We start from the raw sequence: 26,491 nt of genomic DNA on the forward strand, positions 1-26,491 counted from the left end.
GTGAACTCAAGGCAGGAGTTTGGAGGCAGAAGCTGATGCACAGATCATGGAGGGAGTCTCCTTACTGACTTGCTCCCCATGACTTGCTCAGACTTCTTTCTTATACAATTCAGAGTCACCAACCCAGGGGTGACATTGCCCACAGTGAGTTGAATCCTCCCACATCAATCATTTATCAAGAAAATGCTCTCAGGGACTTGCCTAGAGGCCAATCTAATAGATGCATTTTCTTAACTGAGGTTCCCTCTTCCCTGATGACCCCGCTGGATTGTGTCAAGAAGACAAAAACTAACCAAAACAGAGATCAATCATCCTCACTCTGTGAGGGGTGTGTCCAGAAGGTTCAGACACTATGAAGTAGGTGAGGATAGTATCATATTAAGCTGTTCAGATGAACACTTCCTCTTACAGAGGTGTAATCCTATCATAATAAACACTTGCAAGAACAAAATAAGGTAAAAAACAGCAACAGATCAGTTACACAGGAAGCAAACAAGCATAGCTTCTGCTTTTGGTTTGAATAAAAATGGTTCTCGGTAGACTCGTACATTAGAATGTTTGGTTCTCAATTAGTGGGGCTGTTTGGAAAGGATTAGATGTGCCCTTGTTGGAGGAACTGTGCCACACTGGCTTTCAGATTTCAAAAGCCCATGCCACACCCAGTACCAGCCTCTCTCTCTCCCTCCCTTCTTCCCTTCCTCCCTCCCTCCCTCTCTCTGCTGCTGCTGTTGATGTTGCTGCTTACTCAGATCATGTGAGCTCGCAGTTAATGCTCCAGTTTCATGCCTGCCTTCCACCATGCTCCCCGCCATGAGGTTTATGAACACTCTGAAACTGTAAACAAGACCCTAGTTAAATGCTTTCGTTTAAAAGTTTCCTTGGTCATGGCGTCGCCTCACAATAGAACAGTAACTAAGACAGCTTCTAAAATAGCTAGCACCTTAAACAGCTTAGACACTGAAGCACATATAAAACAGAAAAAAATAGTCACCACAAAAAAAGCATTGCACTAAATAACTGCATTTTCATAAAGCATTTAAACATTGGCTCTATATGAGCTCTTTCCATTTTAAGAAAACATTAAATGCATTAAACATGAAAATTCAAATTCATAAGATACACAAATTAGGGGTGAAAACTCTGTTTTCTTTAGTCATTATTCCTACCTTAGCAAAAGGTCTTATTAGTAAGTTACAGTAGTAGTTGGTTTAAAAATTAATCACTAAATGGAATAACAGCAACTATTAAAAGCCAGTTCAAATTTAAAGTCAGTATAAATAAAGATGAAGCATCCCAAATTATAACTAAGAAACTCAATTTAGAGAATTAGATTTACAAAAATTTGATTTGCATGCAAGTCCCCTTCTACAAACTAAGTCACAGCAATGGAATTCTGTGGTGGTTTTCCTGGTCCCTGAACAGACAGTAGGGTTACAGTTTCCAAGTAACCATCTCAGAGAGGGCAACATTACAGCTTTGCCATCAGGTGATACCTAGGAAGGGGGTCTGGTTTGGTGAGAATACACTATAACAAACTATTATGGCAAATCTTGAAAACTTGTCACTCAAGATAGATATAGATATAGTTTCTCTGTTCTGAAGTATGCTTGAAGAATACATGAAATTATATGAATATGATGACAGAGCAGATATATTTTAGAAATTACCCACTGTCTATGAGAGCAATTTCTCATTCAGCACAAAAAGGGAGGACTCATATCTATCACTGTATGAAAAATGACCCAAAGACATAGTGGCTTAAATCTTTATATTTGTTGTGGACTCCACAAATCAGAAATCGTGAGGCATTTGTTATTCCAGGTGGATTAGCTGGGATGTCTTATATAATGTCAGGAAGATGGTGACTGCTAACAAAACTCACAAGATAACTTTGCCCACATACATGGTACCTTGGTAAGGACAGCTCTGACTCCCGTGCACATGGCACATCTCACGTGAGGTCTGGAACTCAAATGTGAACATTTCAAGAGACAAGCACAGAGGCTGCAGATATTTTAAATCTCAAACTCAAAAGTTCCTAGGAGTCATTTATTTTATACACTACTGCCCAAAGCAAATCTAACACCTGCCAGATTCAAGAACACAGAGAATGGTAAAGATACCGTGAAACAGCATATGAGACGGATGATTACAGAGGAGGGAATCACACCATAGAGGAAAACACGTGGGTTTCTTAGGTGGGAAAAGCAGGTAGTTCATGAACTGAAACTTAGAATGCAGTCATACTCGATACCATATATCAATGGAGGCAAAGACAAGCTAATATAAGTTTTGCACTCACCTGGCGGAATTGTTCCAGGTCAATTTTGTTACCCACCAAGACAAGGGGAATTTCATAGGTGTGACGGACCTGGAAAATAAGTTCCTTGAACTTGGCAGCCTCCTGGAATGACTGGCGGTCAGTGATAGAGTAGCAGATGATGAAGCCCTCACCCCCACGCATGTACTGCTCCCGCATGGCTGTGAACTCTGCCTGAAGGAGAGACGAGCAAAGGGGAAGGTTTTAGTTGGAGGGAGTTAATAGGAAATATAATGTATTCTTGTGAAATGTGAATATTTTAAACTATCGAGAGTGTTAGATTTTCATTGTAGGTTAGATTTAAGAGCTCCTGGACAGACCTGGCAAATAACACGTCATAAAAATGAGATTTTGTTTTTATATTTTAATGCCTTCGCTTCATAAATGAATCAATTTGTGTATTGCAAACATTATGTCTTTGAGGTTATGTTAGATAGGTCCTAGTTTAGTATTTAAACATTTTCTTACAGCCTGTCTTTTGAAACATTTTTTTCTAGAAACCATTGAAAACTTATGATCAAAGGAATCTGTCTCCACTTTTCAAATGAGAGCCCATTTGTACTGAAAATCTGGAGCAACTCCTCTGGAGGATTTGGCAAAATGAACTACTTTTCTATACAAAAAAAAATATGAACGCAGAGACTAAAATTATGGCTGAGATGGAGAGTCTGCCTGGCATGCAAAAGGCCCTGGATTTAATCCCAACAGAGAAAGAAAAGAAGGAGAGAGAGAGAGAGAAGTGGGGAAGACAGATTAAAGTTAGAATTTTGATTACCTTTGCCTTTCTGAGAAGGCAGAGTGTGGATAATACAGCTGCATTCATATATTCTGGTGTTCTTAGGTTTGGCTCAGAGAAGCTGAGAAATAGAAGGACCTGGCTGCTTGGAGAGAGATTAATTTCTACACTCTGCTAATCCCTTCATCTTCACTTTCTGCAGAAGAAGGCAAGCTACATTCCAGATTAGCCTTGTGTGTCATCTGACTGGCCCTTTAATACTGCTTCCCAGCTTTATTACAATTTCTCAAATTCTGAAAATCCTAACATTAAACTGTAATCCACAGAGTTTCTTTAAGTCAAGAATATGCTATTTATTTCTTTATTCTTGGTCTGAATCTACTGCTAACACCACAAGGAGAGATTAGGAAGATGCAATGTGTAGCTTACAGCTTGGGCTTGTCTACTGCTAACACCACAAGGAGAGATTAGGAAGATGCAGTGGGTAGCTTACAGCTTGGGCTTGTCTAAGAAACAAGCCACACTAAACAGCAAGAACATACGAGAGTTTATCGTGATTTGGTCAATTTGTGCTATTAGTAACCAAAGAATGGGAGCAAAATTAGACTTCTTGTGTGGGAAGTCCTTCTGTACATGTGCTGCTTTTATTGGTTAGTAAATAAAGCTACTTTGGCCTATAGCAGGGCAGAATAGAGTAAGGAAGGAATTCCAAGCAGAGATAGAGGAGAAAAGAAGGCAGAGTCAGAGAGACACCATCTAGTCAGCCTCTGAAGGAGACAGATGCCCAGGGAACCTTACAGGTAAAGCACGAGCCTCGTGGTAAATACACAGAATAATAGAAATGGGTTAATTCAAGATGTAAGAGTTAGTTGATCAAGAAGCCTGAGCTAATAGGCCAAACAATGTTGTAATTAATATAGTTTCTGTGTGATTATTTCAGGTCTAGGAAGCTGGGAACGAACTACAAACTCTGCCTACAAACTTCAGAACTAGGGAAAAGGAAACCTTAACCTAACACAATGAAAGAACAATTAAAATGTATGCTCAGAATACTTCCCTAACAGATGTTCATTTAATTTAATATAACTTTTAAAAGGGAAATATTTCATTAGACTGAAAAAAATTAGAAAATCTGAGAATTTACTTACAAGTGTGGACACACTGAAAGAACTATAATGATTTTGAGTTAGTGATTTCTCTAAGACATTTTCAATAAATATGGAGTAATTGCCAACAGTATCGGCCTAAACTAACGGCTTCAAGGCTTTAAGAATCAGAGCATAGAGAAGACAGAAGATGTGTCTAGAAACAGACAGCTCACTGCTACAGAAGCAATTAAAATTTTCACCCACTGACATGAACTTTTATAAACTTAATATATAACATATACATACATTAACACTATGCTTAATATTACTTAGCATTAAATATTCTTACTTCAACCCTAAATTTCACACAGTAAGTAAAATGCACTTATATGTTACAACATAGTTCCTACTTCACTTAGAACCTTCACCTCTACGGCAGGAATGAATGGGCCGTAAAATGTCTGTGGCATCTTGTTACTCTATTTTATTTTCTTTTATTGAAAATAGATTTTTTTTTCAGACAACATATTTTGAATATGGTTTCCTCTTCCCCTGTTCCTTCTCGTCTCCCTTCCCATCCAAATCCACACCCTTATTTATTTATTCTTGTTTGAAAAAGTCTTCTAAAAATAATAAAATAAAATAAGATACAACAAAACAAAATTAAAAGAGGATGAAACATTCAAACATGCAAAAAAAAAGAGCTAAAGTAAAGCTCAGGAGATACACTCGGACTTTTATGAATTTGAAGGTCTGCGCTTCAACCAGAAATACACACTTGCTAATAATAAAGCAGAAAACTATGGACCACAATACTAACTCTCCTTTCCTAAACATACAGTCAATCTTTTCAAATAGAAATGACAAAGTTATCACAGAAACATAATAGATCCTTAAGAAAATAAACATAAATTCATTATAGCAGTTAAACAAACCTTAATAGTCCTGATATGCCATGCAAGTCACTCCTTACTGAGAATCAAATATACTGTGTACTCTTTCCCATGTAGTATTGCAGTTCCTTCTGTTCATGCATCATAGTCTTTTTTAAAGATATTTTTATTTGTTTATATGGGTGTCTATAAATAGGATGTGAGTTCAGGTGTCCAAAAGGCACCAGCTTTCTCTGGAGCTGGAGTTATTGCTGACGATCGCAAAGCCGTCAGTGTCGTAGCTGGGAACCTAACTGCAGTCCCCTGCAAGGTCAGTAATTGCTTCTAACTGCCGGGCCATCTCTCTAGCTCCATGCATCATAGTTTTGCTGCTTTACAAACAATGCTACATTGCATATTCTTACAATCCCTCTCACTAAGATTCAGTTATATCTGAGAAGTAGACTTGTTCAAGGAAAACATTCCTCTGCTTTTGAGAAACTGTGAAGATTTCACTGCCAAAGATAATAATGCTATTGTATATGAAAGTGGCGGTTGCTTTTCATCCCCTCCAATGCTACTTTAAACTAATTTGTTTACTCTGGGATGAAAAGAATCATCTTTCTTTGATCTGCTCATTATCTTTGAGTCATGTTGGTGATCTCCTCTGTTGACTATTCATTCATGTATTTGCTCTATTTGCGAACCCAGTTAATTGAATGAAGGAGTTTGTGGTGTTTTGATGTTTGTTGTTTTCCCAATTGAGGATTACTCTAACTGGTACTAGACACATGCCTTTCCATGATATATTCTATATTTAATATAAAGCAATACATTTGATTATATCAGCAATAAATATAGCATAAAAATCTAATAAATCTGACAAAGAAAGATAGGCATAGTATATAAAAGAAAAATTCACAGGGAACAATATTTAGAGGTGGAGTGAAAGCCCAGCAGAGATTATTAATGAGATTAAAGGGCATATATGTTACATTAAAATAGATAGAAAGATAAAGCAGAGCACACCTATAAGTCCAATATTCAAACACTGAGTCAAAGCAGTTGCAATCTCAAGCCAGCCTGAGCTACACAGTGGGACTCTATCAAAAATGAAAACAACAGCAAAAGTACAGCAGTTCTTGTACCTAATTATGTTCATGTTCAATCTTTGTCTTTGCAACATGAAGGCATGCTAAGGGGGTTGCAATGGCGTGTGTTTCAGGCTGATAACTCACTAAGGTTGTTATCATTTCACACATAACATCTCAGCACCTTGATTTCCTCGAGGAAAGAGGCGTTAGAATGTTCTTAGCCTGCCCTATATAGACGAAGAAGAATCAAATTAGAGAACAAACATGAAAATGCTTTGATGATTTTTTTTTAATGCAATACAGTTCAAACCTAGTGTTACATTCATTATAGACTTGACACACCAGAAATCCTCACTGGGAGAGTAGGCGTGAGACATCTGTGAGAGGCATTAAGTGTGAACCTGGGAGGTTTTCAAACACAGTCATCAGAAAATCCACACGATTCGAGTCAGAGACCTTTCACCAATGAAGCAGATACAATGAAACACACACAGTGATGGGCTGACTCCAAATAGCTGGCTTTCTCTTTGTCACTCACACAGAATCTGTGCACGTCATTTTCTTAAACATACTCGGGAGGTTGTTGGAGCCAAGAATATTGAATATAAGCTCTCTAACTATGTATCATCTTAGTAACACGGTATAGGAATCTCTTCAAAGGGTAAAAAGCTTTGCTTAACATGTTGCTTCCGTTCTCATTGTCCCATGCATTAAAGGTTCTGAAACATTTTGTTGTCTGCATTTCATCCATTAATATCAATAGCTTCCTGCTGTAAATGAAACTTGATGGTTAATTATTGAAGAATATTACTAGATTTCATTTGCTATCCGTAAGCATCAAAGTACCTATGAAAACAGACTCCAGGAAATGCTGTCTGCATAAACATTTCAGGAATCTTCAGTGCTATTCTGAGTAAATATTACAGTTTGATCCATTTCTTTGACATCTCCCCTTGAACTGAAGTCACCTGGGAATTCTATGAATTCAGAAAACAAATAATTTCTGATAATTATCACTGTGGTGGTTTTAATAAAATGTTCCCATTAATCACAAGTGTTTGAATAGCTGGTGCTCAATTGGTAGCTATTTGAAGAAGATTAGGAGGTGTGACCTTGCTACACGGTTATGTCACTGAGGCCAACTTTAAGGTTTCAGAAGATTTGCTCAGTTATGAGATAACACTCTCTGTTTCCTGTTTGTGGACGAAGATGTAAGCTCTCAGTGACTTTCAGTACCATCCCTGCCTACCTGCTGCAATGCACCCTACATTCATGATGATGGACTCCTATCCTTCTGGAACCATAAGCCCCAAATAAACTCTTCCTGCTAGTTGCTTTGGACATGGTGTTTTAACCCAGCAACAGAAAAGTAACTAATTCAGTCACAATCCAGGTTTTTGATGGGCAGAGTAAAGATTTTTGAGGAGTGTTAGGGAAAGGACTTGGGCCATCTCCTTTCTGTGTTTACCTGGTAGAAGTATGAAATATCTTCGCCTCCTGTTTAAAAAGCAAACAAATACTCATCACACTACCAGACTAACAGTTTAGATGTTCTACAGTGTAATGGGCACAAATTATTGTTTTTTCTCATCAGAAAGATGCTGCCAGTCTCAGGATAAGCACACACACATTCTACATGTACATGGACATGCCACATTCACTCAATACAAAAAAGCAAATCAAAAGTCCCATATCTGACACTATGTCCAGTGATTGGATATATAATAAATGAAAACAATAGAAAAAAATGACAACAGCAAGAAGCCTGCCTTGTCCATGTTTGAACTGAATGGAAAGACTTAAAAGCCCAGTGAATCAGAGATTCAAATAGGGGCAAGAACAGGATGCCAGTGAATGAAAGAGATATCTTGGTTAAAAAAAATGAGATGTGATATTTTTCCTAAGATTTATTATTTGCCCAATGATGCTTAACTCTCAAGCAACATCACTTTTACAACTAATATATCACCATCCTAAATAGTCTTCCGTGCTCTAACTTATCGATGCACAGTTGCCAAACCTCCAGAGCCTACTAACCCAGGAGCTAGATATTTTCTCAAAAAGACCAAAGGATTCATGTGGTTGCTGCTTTGCGTGGATGTGGGGAGAGTTGTTTATTTTTGTTGTTGTTGTTGGGCGACAAAGATTCATTATGTATTCCTGGCTGGCCAAAGACTTACCTTGTAGACTAGACCAGGATGGCTTTGAACTCCAAGAGCTCTGTGTGACTGTGCCTTTCAAGAGCTGAGTCACAGGAGTGCATCACCACACCCAGGTGACTGCTGCTTTGCTTTCATCTCTTTAAAAGAATATACATATATAATTGCAAACTTTAATATATATACATATATACATATATATATATATATATATATGGACAGGTGGTTGAAATCTTGAATTTTGTACTTTAAATACCAGAAAGACTGTTGATCATAATGTTGTCATTGAACACTGGGTATGTAAGGGCCCTAGAATTAGGCTATCATGAAGATAGGTGCTGAAAATTGTCTGTCTCAAATACAATCTGAAATAAACCAAGGCTGTGATACAGGACCCACTATATATTTAAATTTTTGCCATCATGAAGTTACTATAATTTATGTCAGAACTGAAAACAATGGAAAGTAACTTTTTAGTCTCAATCTGATCCCTTAAACAAGTTAAGTATGTCAATAAAGATGGAAATGGTAAAAAAAAAAAGGTTTTATTATGTTGGTAGCATGAAATAAAATTGTACCTAAAATGAAAATTGTAATTGGAAATGCTATCTTTTTTCCCCAGAAAGCAGCACTGTGTCCATCATTATGGAGTTGCTCTCTGTCTGTATTTTTAGAAATACAATGTGTCAGATGCTATGCACAGTCTGCTTAGCTCAGCCATCAAATGTTTACTGAGCACTTACACATGTCAGGCATCTAAGACTTAATATGACTTAAAAAAATACATATAATGAAAGAAAAATATTCATTGCTTAATACAGAAAATAATGTATAGAAATTAGACATTAAAACCAGGAAGTAGTGAGAAAACTAAGTTAGATTGACAGTTTGAATTTCCAGAAAGCCAAAGCTATAGTCTAAAATGGTCGACCGCAGATCCTTAAGTCTTAGAGAGGAGGCAATTTCCTCTCCTAGAGTTGAAAAAAGGAGCAGTTCTCTCAATGCCAACAAATCAGGATCCTCAGTAGCAGATTTCCAAAGACCTGGTCTGTTTCCAATCCTCTTCACGCCAAGCAATTTCCCTGAACCTCGAGACACTGAGGACAGTTTGTCTAAGATAAAAGAAACACATGGAGGAAATGAAGCAAAGGGTAAAGATGGGGACAGGAGAGTGAAATCTTCTTGAATTTTGTGCTTGAAATACCGGGAAGACTGCTGATCATAATGTTGACACTGAACACTGGGGAATATAAGGGCCCTAGAACTGGTCTATCATGAAGATAGGTGCGGAAAACTGTCTGTCTCAAATACCATTTGACATAAACCAAGTCTGCAACGCAGGATCCACTTTATAAGTTATGGGTCTGGGTGAAAAAAGAAAATGTGAGATTTTTGTTCAACATTTATAAATGATTAATCAATTTTTTTTTAAGAAACTAGGATAGCAAAAGTCAGAACAAAAAGTAAAACATGGGATTCTTCTAAGCAGTAGGACCCAGGTAACAGCACATGTCACAAGCCCGCGACACCAGTCACATTGTGGTCAGGCATAGAGTAACAGCTGGGCACTCTTATGAGACCTTCGGAGACCATACCTGGCTCTTCTCCCAGAGCAGAAGCAATGGTGGTCTTGCTGAGACATAAAGACACTTCTGAAGTTTCCTGGCCCTGGAGAGGGTCAAACAATTATGCAAGAACAAGTGTCTGAAGACTACTGTGGCATGGAGTGTGGGAAACTGAGGCAGACTAGGGATGGGGCCATACACTTCAGATGGAAAGGATGTGATGAAAAAGGCAGACGTCAGGCTCCTGTTTGCTCAATAGACGGCACACTCCTGATCTGTGAAATCAGATCACTGAAAAACAAGTTTTCAGTTTAATGTGATAGAAAAAAAAAACAGGAATTTGAGAGACATTTTAGCAGCTGGGGAAATAGCTGAGCTGAGAAAAGTGGTTTCTGATGATCCTGATGGGTTTCATCCCCAGTACTAACACAGTGGAAAGAGAACCAATTCCCATAAGCCCTCTGACCTTCCACACATGTAATATGGTATGTAGACACACAATGAGCAAACAAACAAGCTAAAAAATAAATATTTTAAGAGATGTTTTAGGCACTACATCAAGCTTTTATTCATGTAACATGGTCTATATTCTGATCTCCACATCAGATATCAGGTATAGAGATACCGAATGTAGCCAAAATCCTGGAACTTCCAGGAATATTAGTATCATTACCATGCTACCGTGTAGTAAAGGAAAGAGTGACATTAAGGCATTAAGCATGTCTCGGTATTTTGTAACTGTAGCTAAGAAACGGAACAGTAATGGCAGAAATGTGTTAATTGGAAAGTATAGAAGGTTCATTCTATACTACTCTGAATGGTGCTTGCTGGAGGTCACACTAGATATCTAAGGGACACAGGTCACTGGAATAACAGTTCTGTGAAAGATTAAAACCTAAATAGGACCAGTCTTGGGTCCCTTCTATAGGTGCATGGGTAGACAAAATGTATATGTATATAATGGTATTTTATTTAGCCATGAATCAAAGAAAATTATGTATTTCAAGAAACTGGATAGAAGTGGAATTCATCATGTTTAATGAAAGAAGTCAAATTGAACAAATGTCTCATGTTGTTCCTCCTATCCAGAATCAACATTTCTTTTTAAAGGGCATTAAATCAGAAAAGAGGGCATTTTGAAAGAGGGAGGAGACCAACAGGAAATGGACAGGGTGATGAGGAAGGGTAGCGAATGTGATCAAGGAAAATGATATGCGTGGGAGGACATGCCATGTGTCATCACTAAAGCAAGAAAGTGAAACGCAGGCCAGCACGGGGAGAATTAGCGCACTAAGAATCACAAGTTGTTTGGATTGTGTATGGGAACAATAATTAAGAGATACAAACTCAACTTGACTAGAATCCATTCTGGTAGATTACAACTATCTTGAGAGAGAGAGTTTTCTCAGCGAGAGTGTGTTTTATCTGTTTGAAAAGAGATTTTTTTTGGAAATGATGCTGACAGCTGTCTTCTGGTATTGTTCCTTGTGCCTGTATAATACTAGAGTCTAGTTCAACTTTCAGGCAAATTTACTTATCATTGAAATCTTAACATTAGTTAGAACAAGACAGAAAAGATCAGAGGGCAGTGGGGGAGAAAATGGGGAAGTGAAATTATCATGCATATGTGTGAGAATGCCATAATGAAAGTCAGCACTTTGCATATCAACAAAGATATTAATTAGGAAGAATATTTTAAAAGCAAACTTAATATTTCTTTTTTTCATTATGTAGCTGATATTATTTGTCTTACTCAAAAATAAAAGGATACAGACGGTGTTCTACCTGTGAGTGAATCAAGTTTTCTTTGCCCTAGAATTCTGAGTGGTTTTCTTCTTCTCTCTGACTTGTACTTACTACCAAAGATGTAGAGGTTCATACCGCGATTGAGTGATACAAACCCACTGAAAGTCATATCTAATAGCAGTCAGTTGCCTGTCTCTGCTGGGTCAATCAGTAACTGTTTTCCTTCTCATTAGAGTCTATCTTAGAAGAAACCAGCATGACTCTTTTCCCACCAGTGGATCCCACCACATTCCCGTTACTCGGTGTGATATTGAGAGCACAATTCAGTGAAAATGAGGCAAAGTGGGAAAGCCACCGACAAAGCTAGGTTGCTAATTGATTTAGACTATATCATCCACAAATAAAGAGAATAAAATAGCATGAGCTTACACAAACAAAATTTCCAATTATACAGTCGTTTACATTTTTGAAAGCTCATTTGTAAAAATATGTAGTTCTTCCACAGAAAAAAAAAGGTGTTGCTTTGTCACATTAATAATCATTTGTCCCCAAATAATCCCAAAACTTCAGAGTTGAATTAAGAAGCCAACACTCCTGCATACAAATGAGGAAACCCATGCTTAGATCAAGGAAATGTCTTATAATACCCAAAGTATAGCCGGTAACATCTACATGTTTCCTGACCATTGTCAAGTGTGGGACATGTTTCACACCACTTCAACTATGCCTGGTAATGAGGGGCAGCCACTGCACTCTCAGGGTCCCCCTCTTCCAATCAATCCACACTATATTTGTGTGTGTGATTAATCTTCTTTAACTACCGCATTATTATGGAGTGACTCTGGCTTCAAAGTGCCAGTGGTTATCCATTTGCTTTCACATCAATCTCTTCTCATCTGCCTGTGTTAAAGGCCGAATATAATCTGATACTATGTTACACATCTACTTCTATTCCCAATTAATCCTAAGCAATCACACTCTAATGGGGTCAGTTCCCAGGGCTCCATTTTTACCACTGGCTCTAGACCTCACTCTGGACATAAATAGTATATCCTCCTGCTGGAACTTCCTCCAGCTAATCAGAAATGCAGTGATTATGGGATGTAGTCATTTTACTCTGCAAGCAATAAAGTGAAAATCCAGAAAAGCAGTGATGACATCATTTTATCATTAATTAAAGCACAACCTACTCAGATAACTTCATTTCTGAACCCATGGGTGCTGCTTACAGAATAGCCAGTAATTAATTCAGACTATAAAGCTTGCTGGTTCTGAGGTGTTTCTGGCAGCACCTGCCGTGTTTCACTGTGACTTCACTGAAGGCTTGGTTCTGAAAGCGTACCACGTGTACTTAGGAGGTGTATGGAAGCTTCACAGCACGCATTAGCAAACACTACTTGAGACACCTCAGCTCAGATTTGGATGTTTGTGTCATAAGTGGCAGTGTTTCTGCTGGGTATACAAACTGCTCTCTCTTGTAGAACCATAACGGCCACTACTTTTTATATATTTTCCCATCATTGTTCTTCAACATCGTGTTCATTAATATAGCTTTGGATTCTGCAGCTACCGATTTTTTATTTTAGAACTTGCTGCTTGAGTTGCTGACTTACTTTTAATTAAATTTATTTTATATTCTGGCCAAAGTTTCTCCTCCCTCCTCTCCTTCCATTCTGTCTCCCCACCTCCCCTCTGCTGCACTCCCATTCACTCTTTCTGTTTCTATTCAGAAAGGGGCAGACCTCTCATGGGTGTCAACAAGGCATGGCACATCAAGTTGCAGTAGGACTTAGCACCTCCCCATATAGTAAGGCTGGGCAAGGCAACCCAGTATGAGGAATAGGTTCCCAAAAGCCAGCCAAAGTAAGGGACAGACCCTGATCCCACTGGTAGGAGTCCCACAAGACCAAGCTACAGAACCTTCACATGCAGAGTGCCTAGGTCACATGCAGATTATCTAGGTCAGTCCCATGCAGGCTTCCTAACTACGTTGGTTCAGACTCTGTGAGATTCTATGAGCCAGGTTAATTGTTTCTGTGGGCTTTCTTGTGATGTCTTTGACCTCTCCACTGCCTACAATCCTTCCTCCCTCTCTTTAGGGGAATTCCTCAAGCTCAGCCTAATGTTTGGCTGTGGACCTCTGCATCTGTTTTCATCAGTTACTGGAAGAAGTCTCTCTGATGACAATTAGGGCATTCACCAATCTATGAGTATGGTAGGTTATCATTAGGCATCATTACACTGACATTTTTTTCTCTAATCATGTTTGGTTCTGTCCTAGGTCTCTGTACCCTCCAGTCTCTGGGTCCTGACACTCCAGGCAGTGATGGGTGTGGGTTCACTGTCATGGCATGGGTCTGAGACTGGACCAATCATTGGTCGGCCACTTTCACAATCTCCGTGCCACCCTTACCCCTGCCCATCTCATAGAAAGAACAGACTGTAGATCAAAGGTTGTGTGGCTGTGTTGGTGTCCCAGTTCCTCTACTGGAAGTCTTGTCTAATCACAGGAGATGGCCACTTCTGGCTATGTACCCACTAAGGGTATAGGTCTATTTGAATTGCTGACTTTTGAGTTTCATAAAGTTAGTAAAATAAATTTTAGCTGCAGATTAGGACCCAATTACTAACATTTAGTTCTGCCATCTTGTACAATGTGAAGTGACATTCTCAGCATTGAGTTATAAAGTCAAAATGTTGATCAGCTCTTAAAAATACCTAAGGTGTTCTATATCCTACAGTATCAAATGTTCATTCAATATTTAATTCTTCATGTAAAATAAATAAACATATCCATTTATTAGTATTCAATTTAGAATTTGTCCTTAATAAATGGTAAAAATTATATGTATATTATACTACTGGAGAAAAACTTCCTTCTGATTTATTGTCAGTATTTTTATTTGCATATTTTATCTAGTTTCATACTCAAGGTTTTGCAAAGCTTTATCAGGTAAAAGGGGTTAAAAGTTGTACTAGGCTGGTATCTAATACTGTAAAAAAAAACAAAAAAAACAAAAAACAAACAAACAACCAAAAAAACCTCCATGACCCAAACAACATGGGGAAGGGGAGCTTATTTGGATTACAAGTTACAGTCCATCAAGAAGGAAAGGCAGGCAGGAGCTCAAACAGGAAGCTCAAGGCCAGAACTCAAGGAGAGACAAAGAAGGAATGGTACTAACAGGTTTGCCCCATGGCTTGTTCTGCTACCTGTCAGTTTGATTGGGTTTGTTTGGCTTCTTAATTGTAAAGTTGATTTTTCCCTTCCAGAACTTCTCCCAGATCCTCCCCATCCACTTATCTCCAAGACCCATTTTTTTTCTACAAAACAAACAACATAAAAAAAAAGAAAAGAAAATCACCAAAACAGAAACCACAATATAAAAGCAAAAAATCAATCAGATAAAACATGCCTAAATAAAGCAAAATCGGACAAAATGTCTACGAGAATACTCTTCAGTTCATTTTGTGCTGGCCAACTACTCCTGGGCTTGCAGTTGAAGCTGTAGTGTGGTTAAAAATCCAATGAGACTCCACTGAAGAAACTATTATTCTCTGCTACCTTTCTTAGCCCACCAAGGAGCACCTGCCCAAGAATGCCACTGCCCATAAGAGGCTATGCTTTCCTGCTTCAGTTTGCAATCGAGAAAAATGCCTGCCAGGTAGACATGCCTACAGGCCAATCTGATGGAGGAAAGTCTTAACTGAGAATTGAGGGTTCCTCTTCTCAAGTATGTCAAGTTGGCTATCAAGAATTGTCATCACACAAGTAGAAGAAGTTAAAGAAGTCCAGCCTTTATATAAGGGCTTCTGCCTTCTCTTAGCATATCTTATTTTGTCCTGGTTGGCTGTTGTTTCTTGGAGGGCTGTTCCCTTCCAAAGAGGAAACAGGAGGAGTGAATTTGGGGAAGAGGTAAATCAGAAAGCTGGGAGGAGTGGAAAATGAGAAACTGTGATTAGGATGTATTGTATGAGAAAAAAAATCTATTTTCAAATAAAAATAAAAATTTTTTAAAGAAGGTCTAAGATAGGTCTGCCTTCCAACCATTGACCACTGTAAATAACTTATCCCAGTTATTTAAGTCACACATGTTCCTCATAATCAATTATAATCTTCTTTCATGGATGTAGAGGCATCAAACTCAGCTGTTTTTGATAACCCTTTTCTGAATATTGTTATCACGTATAAGACTCGAAACTTGTAATTATACCTTCTAATCTTGTTATATAAAAAGTCAAACTCATATCACAAAGCATGTCTTTAATATCTTTGTGCACAGTACATGCAGTGTATCTGCATGGCACAGGGTACTTGGATGTCCAAAAAGCTCTAGCCTACTGCTGTTAAATAGAAAAAGCCATTTGAAGCACATCGCTTGATTTTCTTGTTCAGTAGAGAAATGTGTATATTTCAGACCAGAAATTATATGATAGATTCTAACTTTAAGTGAGTTTCTGAAAACTTCTAAGTTGTATCTTTCTAGATAATTATTTTTACAATTTAGAGGAAGAAATGCTGTCAAAATCTGTCAATTCAAATGCCACTCTTACATAGTAAAATGAGCATAAGCTTTGTGCTCAGCCAACATCTGCCCACTTTCAATAATGAATTTATAACCCCTTGTGTGTTTTATATTAAAAATAGGCTATGAAAAAAATATTAACCCCAATTACTTCAATATCCTGCAGCAACTATGCTCTGTGAATAATTTGTTTACACTGACGCAACTGCTTCTTCCCACTGACAGACCCAAGTGAGCTGTTTTAGGTTTAAAATCTTAAAATATAGGCTCAATGTCCTTTGTATATGGCTAGAAACCAAATATGAGTGAGTACAACCCATGCTCCTCTTTTTGGGTCTGGCTTAAATCACTCAGGATAGTGTTTTCTATTTCCATCCATTTGCATGCAAAATTCAAGAAGCCCTTGTTTTTTACTGCTGAGTAGTACTCTAATATGTATATATTCCATACTTTCTTCATCCATTCTTCCATTGAAGGGCATCTAGGTTGTTTCCAGGTTCTGGCTATTACAAACAATTCTGCTATGAACATAGTAGAGCATATATTTTTGTTGTATGATAAGGCCTTTCTTGGGTATATTCCCAAGAGTGGTATTGCTGGGTCCAGGGGTAAGTTGATCCCAAATTTCCTGATAAACCGCCTATAGTTAGTGATCCTAGAGAAGCTAAATAAGGAGAACCCAAAGAAAAACATGTAGGCGTCCTCCTGAATATTAACCTTCATCAGGCGATGAAAGGAGACAGAGACAGAGACCCACATTGGAGCACCGGACAGAAATCTCAAGGTCCAAATCAGGAGCAGAAGGAGAGAGAGCACGAGCAAGGAACTCAGGACCTCAAGGGGTGCACCCACACACTGAGACAATGGGGATGTTCTATTGGGAACTCACCAAGGCCAGCTGGCCTGGGTCTGAAAAAGCCTGGGATAAAACCGGACTCTCTGAACATAGCGGACAATGAGGACTACTGAGAACTCAAGAACAATGGCAATGGGTTTCTGATCCTACTGCACGTACTGGCTTTGTAGGAGCCTAGGCAGTTTGGATGCTCACCTTACTAGAACTGGATGGAGGTGGGGGTTCCTTGGACTTTCCACAGGGCAGGGAACCCTGATTGCTCTTCGGGCTGAGGAGGGAGGGGGACTTGATTGGGGGAGGGAGAGGGAAATGGGAGGCGGTGGCGGGGAAGAGACAGAAATCTTTAATAAATAAATAAATTTTAAAAAAATCTTAAAATAGCTTTCATCTATTTAAAATGTATTAATTTTTAAGTCACATATTATATTTCATCAAAAAATATCAATTAGGAAAACACCAAAATAATGAAGAATGATATGATATGAAGAAATTTAAGCAACAGCTTAATTTAAGAAATTAAGTACCAACATTATAACGATTTTAATTTTGAGATCAGAAAGATAATTCTTCTTGTGAATTGCTAATAAGTTGCAACAGTCAATATAAGAAAAATAACAACTATATATTAATACCATATTAATATGGACAATGGAAAATATGTACATTGCTTAATATATATATCATATAATCCATAATCACAGAGTCTAATGTTACAGAGCACACAGATTTTATATTTAAAAGTTTATTTTAGTGTCCAATACATAATGAGAACATCATGCAATACTTCTATTGGCAGGAGCCATGTGACTTCTTTGGGGAACAAGAAATGAGAATAGCACAAATGACACTCTCCTTGCAGCAAGACCCTGGAGTCCCTGACCCACTTGGCAAAGACCTGTGGACAATTTACTGCATAATTCTGGGCATGACCGTTGGAGCATTACGCTACGTGCTATCTTTGCCTTCACCATGCTAGTCATACTGCTGGCCTGAACAAGTACAGTAGAATATAAAATTTAATATTACATATTTGTGTGACTATTCTGGAAAGGGTGATTTTAACCATAAGAGTTTTAAAGAGATGTTATTAAATAGATAATATCAGGAGTCAATGGAAATACTCTAGAAACAGGGAATGAAGTAGAATCATAGAAACCCAAACTTCCCTCATTTCTAACGGCTGTATCAGTACCCTAAGAAGTTAAGAGAGATAGACATAAAGACAAGAGAGAAACAGTGCCAGCTATTAAGAGTAAGTTTTCAAGTTACCTATAGGATAAATGGAAAAACCTGGTATATGCCCAGAGGAGATAGAGTAGTATAAAATGTTGAATGGATTGACCCAGCTTTAGCAGGTAAGCTGATCATGAGAACTCAGACCCTATCAGTTATAAATATTAACTTCAAGAGGCAAAACTGTTTCTCATCCTGCATGATGCTGTAACCCCATATGCTGCCAACTGGACACTTTGTTCTACCTGTAGGTGTCCCTAGTTAGAAAAGTTCCTTTGTAGCTTGTAAGGCTGCTTATGCTTCTAACAGTAGAGAGACAGATCAAAAAGGTAACGGCTACTGGTGGGAACATTGGGAAATGGAAGGGAAAAGAAGCAAGGAACAAACTGGCCATTATTGTAACCATTTTTTAAAACTTGGGAAATAAAAACTGATTGTAAAACTGGTCATGCAAACCACTGAAACTATATGAATAAAGACAGCCCAGGCTATCCATGGCCACTTGTTTGAATAACAGGCTGTAACAGCCTTTTCTTGGTGCCGACTTCACACATCCCTCCCAGGTCATCAAACCCATCTGGAGCAAGTTTTCCAGAATTCTATGTCTGTTATAGAAGTTAGCAGTCAAGATGAAAAAGAAAATAAGAGAAAAATCCTCTTTCCTTTGTCTCACAATCACAGACTCATTGTTCCTGAATATTTTTTTATTCCATTGAAAAACCAAATGATGGAAATAGTACCTCAAAAGTTCGTGAAAATTAAAGTTGAAAGCATATAGAAAAATTATCCAGACCAATCTTGATGATGTTTTAGATCCTCCAAACATTGTTAGTAGCAAATAGGAAGAAAGAGCAGGCTCAACTGCTGCCAGGTCTCCAATCCCTGGAGCTTCTATTAAGGGAGCTTGAGAGCCCAGCTGGGGATAATCTAGTATAAATGCACCTGACTCTGGAGAGAAAGCGCAGGACTGTTTCACAGACCCTGCCCCCACATCCTCTTGTACCCAAAAGAGACTGTTTCATAATAATACTTATTGTTACACAAAGTACACACACAAAGACACACACATACACCCATAAACCTTTAAATGCAACCTTCTCAGTCTGTTTAGTGTTACTGTATGTATATAATATCAGGGCTAATCTCTTGGTATTGAATAGCTAATTAGGGGGCTCATTCCTAGGGGAAATGATTCTTTTTCAGTCCTGCTCTCAGTATTCCTTAATCATTTTTATCCTATCATTTTTCCAGCCAAAGAAACTTACTAAAAAGTAACAGCAAGTTTTTAGTTTGCAGAAGGAATTTTTCTGCCCACAGGTTTTGTGTATAAATGCCCTTGAAAAAAATTCTGTTCACACAAAGTGTCCATGTGCAAAATACTCTCTTGTTAAAGTCTTCTACAGTTAAGTTTTTTTGTTACTTGAAACTCAGAGACGTTTCAGCGCACAGATTGAAAACAAGTTGGAAAGAAATAAAGCAGGTGCACTCTGGAGAATATCAACCCCATCTGCAAGGCTGCCGTAGTTATCACCTAACCGCAAGCTTCCTGGCCTTCATTATCCCGGAGCTGGATCTAATTTGCTCAAATAGAGACTGACTCTAAAAGACTGAAAATAAGACATGGATTCAGAGAACTACCACTGATTTCCAAAGAACAGAGATTAAAAACGTACTGAAGAATAATGAATCTTTTATATTAGAAGTTATTTTTTATTTTTATTGAAAATAGATTCTTCTCTCATTTAATACATCCAGACCACAGTTTCCCCTCTCTCTAGAATCTTATCTTAGCAGATCAAAGAACTCAAAAAATAGTAATTGTAAGTATGTTAGGTAGAAAAGAGATAAACCATAATAAGGAAATGGATTGACTCTAACCTACATGAAAGAGCAAGATGGGAACAAGACATCAAGAGTTCTTTGTCTGAGACCAAACAATGCGACAAATAGGGAGGAAAACTCACCATGAGGCAGTCACAGATATTGTTCAACTATTGCTCCCAATGGAAGGTTAAGAAGATCTAATATTAAAAAGATAGGGGAGACAATTCACATGGGGATGCAGCAGCAGAGAAGAAATTTTGTTCTATTTGATTCAATACAAGTATTTAAGTTTAGTATTTCGAAGTTATAAACAAGAGTGTAGTATATTGAGTATGTCTGAAGACACTTAATGAGAAAAAAAAAAGAGCATAAAAGAAGCAAGGCTCGTGAGGTGGTTTGGCAAGCAAAAGCGCTTGGCTTGTGAGTCTGATCGCCTTGAGTGTCATTCCCAGAATCCATGATGGAAGGAGAGAACTAATTCCAAAACCTGTCCGCTAATCTTCACATGCTTATTGTGACATGTGTGTGTCCATTCTCACAGACATATATAATACACAGCACACGTGTGTGCTCACCAACATGCACACACACACACAATGAAAGAAAGAAACAAGCAAAAAAAGAAAGAACCAAAAAATCCTAAAAATGGGACTCTATTAAGCAACACTTCATTACACAAATGTAAGTTTCAGAGATCTGCAACCAGACAGAAAATCTGAGTTTCTAAAATTCCTACCTATTGTGGGAAGATTAAAATTAATAACTCGTAGGTGTGACTTATGGAGTCTTGAACCTGAGCTTTGGGGACAGTGAGGATGACAGCTCTTATCCCTTCAAGTTGAGTCCAAAACAACCAAACAAATGACCTACATAAGGAAATGGAGGACCTTAAGTTGTGCTAAACAAATTTTCACAATTATAATAATTTTAGGACAATTTACTAGACATTTCATACATTTACATGGCAATTTGAATTAATCTGATAATCTTCCTGTTTGTCTACTAGGATGAAAGTCTTTGAGGTATAAGTCACACCAATTAGCACTTGGAGAAGCCAGTGCTCTCATATTTTAAGGCATCATCCCATGTTGGTGTAGCTGAAGCTAAATAACAAAGGTTTGAAAATGACCTGTTTTGTGCAATATTCATTCATTTGTTTATGAAGTTCTCTTCTGGTGTCTTTGGTTTTGTGTTTATTCCTCAAGGCTCAGTTTAAATATTGCAGGTCACACTTTACTTCTTTCCAAAGAAGTGCTATCTTCAAGTATTCGATCTCGTGCCTGTGTATAACATGAAAAACCATGAAACTGTCTCTCATATATATCTCTCCTCATACATTGGAACCATTGTTTTTACCTGCTCTGTGCCTACAAGCTCAGCTACTAGTCCTTTTCAATGCAATTAATGCAATATAGCAGAGTTGACACTCAATACATCTTCAGATACTTGTAAATTGAATAATCATATTTCTATAACATACATAACAATTTACATCATTTTTTTCATACTCCATGTTTCTTGTTTTTCTTTTAACCTAACAGTATTGACAGTTAGAAAGAACCCATTTAGTAAATTAGGAAAACTGGAGCTCAGAGACATTAAGTACTTTAACAAAAGTCATACGGTTGCTGAATGGGAAGATAGGATTCGAATTTAATTTCCCTTGACTGCAATTCTAGTGCCTGTCTCACTACACCATGCTAGAAAGTTTCCTGGCTTTTGGAGCCACGGTGCTCTTCGTTTTAGTGTCCATGCCCCACTGGCGCATAGGGCTTTAAATGTAACTGCTCAGATAGCATAAGCCAAGGTCTGGAATATATCTAGTTTATGTCTTGGAAACAATGACCATTCTGTCCTGCCTGACACTTGAAATACTAATGCATGGTATATGGTTTCCTGACACTGTTCTGCAGAAGAGTTTCCAGCAACATTTAAGGGAGAAAAGGAAATAATTTTATCTTAGATGTGGGAAGGCATAGCCAGGCTGGAAATTTTAAGAAGCAAAGGAGAAGTGAGCAAATAGCATACATCATTCTAAGCAGATTTGCACAACTGGTGCCAAGAGCTCCTGTCATGGGAGAAAATAAACTGGCGGTACACAGAATCAGGAGAGGGAGCTGTCAAGATGGGATGATTTGAGGCACACTGAGAGTCTTCATTTGCCTAAAAATACTTTCCCTTCTGACCTCCCAACCACCAGCGCAACTTGCTTTTCTGAGTTAGAAAATCAAAAGTTTCTTTTAACAGCCATGTCTGTTATCCAGGAGGAACAGATCTTGAATTGTATAGGAATACTGTGCAATACTGTGAAACAGTTAGCAAGGGGAAAATAACAAAATCTTTAAACAGTTCAGGTATATTTTTCCTTGGGGAAGAGGCATGCCAATAAAGGTTCTAGAGCTTCCTTTCTTTAATTCTGTGTTCCTGGTCCTTACTCATGAATATGTTTATAAGGATCATGATGAATATTCAGAATCATTTAAGGTGTGACAAACAGCAATCCACTGTGGACACACTGCTGTCAAAGACAGCCACTTTGGGTGAGCTTCAGCAACTAATAACTCAGATTCTCCACTTTCAGAAAGGCTGATGCTAAGCTAGCCTTTCAGAGCTTATAAATTTACTAAAGGAAAGTATTCAAAATTTCATAAGAATTGTTGTCTTTAAAGTTTTAATAGCTCACATGGTACATTTAAACACAAAAGCTAATATGTAGCTGAGCTTGTATATTCCCAAAGTACCACTCTTTCAGAGATTGAGACAAAAGAATTGGAAATTCCAAATCAGTCTGGCTATAGTTAGTTCACACAGAAAAGAAAAACTAATTTTGTGTTTATCTCACAAGCCCTACTGGTCAGACACTATACAATATACTTTGTGTTCTACTCAAACGTAGAAGTCTGCATGATATTAGAAACAACCTTAAAAAGAAACAATGAAACAACCGAAGAGAACAGAAAGGAGCTGGGAATATTAAATAACATCTCCAGGATCATGCAGTTACTCAGTGGGAGCTGAAATCATAACTAGGGGTAAATTTGTTCTATTTCACTTAGTTCTATTACATCAATTTATGAAAGACTCCACTATTATCTTACTGGTATTCAGAGTCTCAAGTTGTAATTATATATAATTTCTCTGACAAGAAGTTTTGTAGGTGTTACCTGAATTGAAACTAGGAAAATAGTGTCAAATGCTTCATTTCCTTTTCCTTCTCAAAGGACAGACAATCCTTTAGAACTGAAAAGTATCCATTAACCCTAGAAGTTAACAGTGCCACTTGGTAATGTTAGGACTACTTAATTTTCTTAAACCAAGTAGATGGCAATACAGGATCAATACCTATAACCTGTCAATTATCAGAAGCATGAATTCTTCCACTCTTTGACAGTGAGAGGAAGAGGATTCAGCTGAGGACCCTCTACCCGCTCCAGAGCCTCTGCTGTCCCCTGGTGCATCTGCTGTGTGTACTAAGTACCCTATGGATTCCACTTCTGCATATCTTTTCTTTCTTTAACTTCAGCCAGGCATTCCATTTACAGTTATAAATTACAGAATTATTCTTAAATTTATGTTCACTTCCCTCTTCTAACATTAAGTCTATTAGTAAATCTTGTCCACTTAAATTTATCTCTGGAATCCATACATTTTCTCAGCAGTGAAAGAATCATGGTGTGGGACCGATTGTTCTATTTATTTTATTACATTGGCCAACTTGCAACTCTACCTGCTTTGACCCTGGCTTGCCCAGGGATGCTTACACCCCAGCATTCAGACTGAGCGTCTTCAGAATTATTCAGGTCGGAACTGGCTCTCAGCTGCTGGTCTGTGGGCTTTATGCACACCTTAAGCCACTTCTACAATCCTGCCTCTGACAACACCATCCCTTCTCACCAGGCACCAGCAACGTTGGTCTGTTCTCTGTGTTTCAGACATACCAAATGAGGCTAATTCTTTATATTTCCTTTCTTCATAGATCTTATACAATTTAACAGATTATCAAATTTTGTTATTTACTTATGCTGTCTGTCTCAGTAAAATACAAACTTCAGATCCGGGAGGGAGTGGCACCTGTGAATTAGAGACCTGGTGTTCAATCAGTAAGCAGACTCTTATGTGAAAAGCAGACTGTAGTTTTTAAAATAAATATATTGACTCTGTAAGCTAATAAAATATATTCTCTGCATGAAAATAGCTATCAACTAGCATCAAGTAAATGCTAAGCTGTCATTGCTGCAAGTTCGCATACAAGACGTTCTATATATCACTGTCCCTTTACACCATTTTCTTATGATAGGGGGATATAAATACAGATTTTTATGAGTTATTGCTTAATTTTAAGATTGAAAATTATTCAGTTTTTTTCTATATATTTTTAATGATACTTTTAATTCTCTAAAAAATATTACATGGACAAGACAAGTTCGCCTATTCACTGCATTTTGAACTCTGCCCTGATTTTGGCACTTTGTCCTAGGCTCTGAGATGCTAACAATCTTTGTAAATACAAGGGTTAAAATGCTTCCTAAAGGACCATACAGGATCATACTTATTTAGAAAAGAATATGCAATATATAGGAGACAGTGTTTACAATTATCCTTAGAGAAGGATGTGTCATTACCAGGTAGTCTGTCTAATTGTCATCTAGGAGAGGTGATGAGGCAGTTATGATACGGGATTTCCCTCAAGATGGAGCCCCACAACAACGATTCGACCTGGTTGATAGGATGTCATCATGCGGATAGCACCACTTTAAGATTGTTTTTGGGTTACAAACTGCTCAAGATGATTCTAACTTAGCTAGTTGAGATGGTGCACCTTCTTTCAACATTCTGGCCAGAACTTCAAATAATATTTTCAAAAACCCTACCATCTACTCAGATACTATCTGCAATTATACCATACCAGGCAGTAATCTTGAAAATTAACCATCATTTTAGCTTTTACAGAATCCCATAAAAATAACATTGCCCATATGACAGCTGTAAGTAATTCTACAAAATAACATTCCCTCTCCCAACAAAGTTTGTCCTCAGGGTTAGGGACATCTATTAAGGGTTAGATATAAATAGTAAAAGGTTGGGGGTAGAAATGATGTAGGCAGGGATCTCTTTATTAAAAAAGTGAGTGGGTGGAATGGGATAATAGGTAGATTATTACTTGTGAGATATTATTTGTAGACAATTTACATTGGTATAGATTCTTGTATATTGATTCAAATTCAAATTATATTTATTATATTGAATATGCTCCTATTTCTGTTTACAATATTTGTGCACCTATGAAAAGTTATTTTGTCATATTGTATTCATACATGTTTCTACATCTGCTTAAGATATTTTGTATACTGATGCAATTTTAGGATATATTTATCATATTGCACTATACATTTCTACATCTGATCAATATATGTATGTATATATATATGTATGTGTATATATATTACATTTTGAGGTCATTGTCCTCATTTACTACACATTTGTTTAAAGATTATTTATTTTTTTAATATAAAGCCGTAGTCTTTAAGTTATATAGGTATTAAAAATTACAGGACAATAGTCATCCATGTTTTTCATACTTACACTTAGACTAATCAAGTTCTCTAGATGGATAGAGATTATATACCACATAGATATGTAATCTGAAAATACTTCAAAGAACTGTAGATTATGATATTTAAGTAACTTAGGATTCTGTTGACATAAGACACAATTGCTCCTGACAGCATTGATCTATTCTTGAGAGAATGTTGGGCAACCAAAGACACTCCATTCGGAGCTTGTTTTCTTCTTGGGAAAACTGGCCTTTGGGCAAAGTACTGCCCCTGCCCTGACTACTGACAAAGTGCATGGTGTCCAAACTGGAGAAGCAGGATACAAGCAAAAAGACTGCCAAACCTTGCCAAGACAGGGTAAGATAGTTTTTCAAATTTTCCTATCAGATACTCTAGGCCTTAGCCAAAGTTGGATGCCCCAACATTGCAAATAAGTGTAGCAGCAGGCTGCATGTTGGTTCCTGGACACTTAGCCCTGAAATAGTCACACAGAAACTGTATTACTTAAATCACTGCTTGCCCCATTAGCTCTAGCTTCTTATTGGCTAACTCTTACATATTAATATAACCCATTTCTATTAATCTGTGTATCCCCACTTGGGCTGTGGCTTACCGGCAAGTTTCCAACTGGCATCTGTCTCTGGCAGCTCCATGGCTTCTCTCTGACTCCACCCTGCTTCCACTCAGCATTCAGCTTAGTTTTCCCCCCACTTATCTCTGTTCTACCCTATCAGAACAAGCCAGTTCTCTTTATTAATTATCCAATCATATTCACAGCATACAAAGGGGAATCCCACAGCAAATAAGATTTTGGGTGATTACACAGGTAGCTAGTTGTCTCTGTCATTTCTTGCACCTTTTGGAAGTTGCCTGATCTCATTTTCTATTTACTCAGGTACTAGTATTTCCCTTCTCAG

General features: G+C 37.7%; 1 protein-coding gene across 1 annotated transcript in view; it reads right to left on the reverse strand.

Moving 5' to 3' along the window:
• Positions 1–26,491, reverse strand: part of LOC121441906 (GTP-binding protein Rit2-like) — a 243,639-nt gene that overhangs the window by 147,152 nt on the left and 69,996 nt on the right. The window contains exon 5 of the mRNA XM_041643313.1: positions 2,303–2,494. Coding sequence (XP_041499247.1) covers positions 2,303–2,494 — 192 coding nt within the window. The remainder of the gene's footprint in view (positions 1–2,302; positions 2,495–26,491) is intronic.

Source organism: Microtus oregoni, unplaced genomic scaffold, assembly GCF_018167655.1.
Source record: "Microtus oregoni isolate MIOR12 unplaced genomic scaffold, Mior012 000083F_ref0000379, whole genome shotgun sequence".
Lineage (NCBI taxonomy): Eukaryota > Metazoa > Chordata > Mammalia > Rodentia > Cricetidae > Microtus > Microtus oregoni.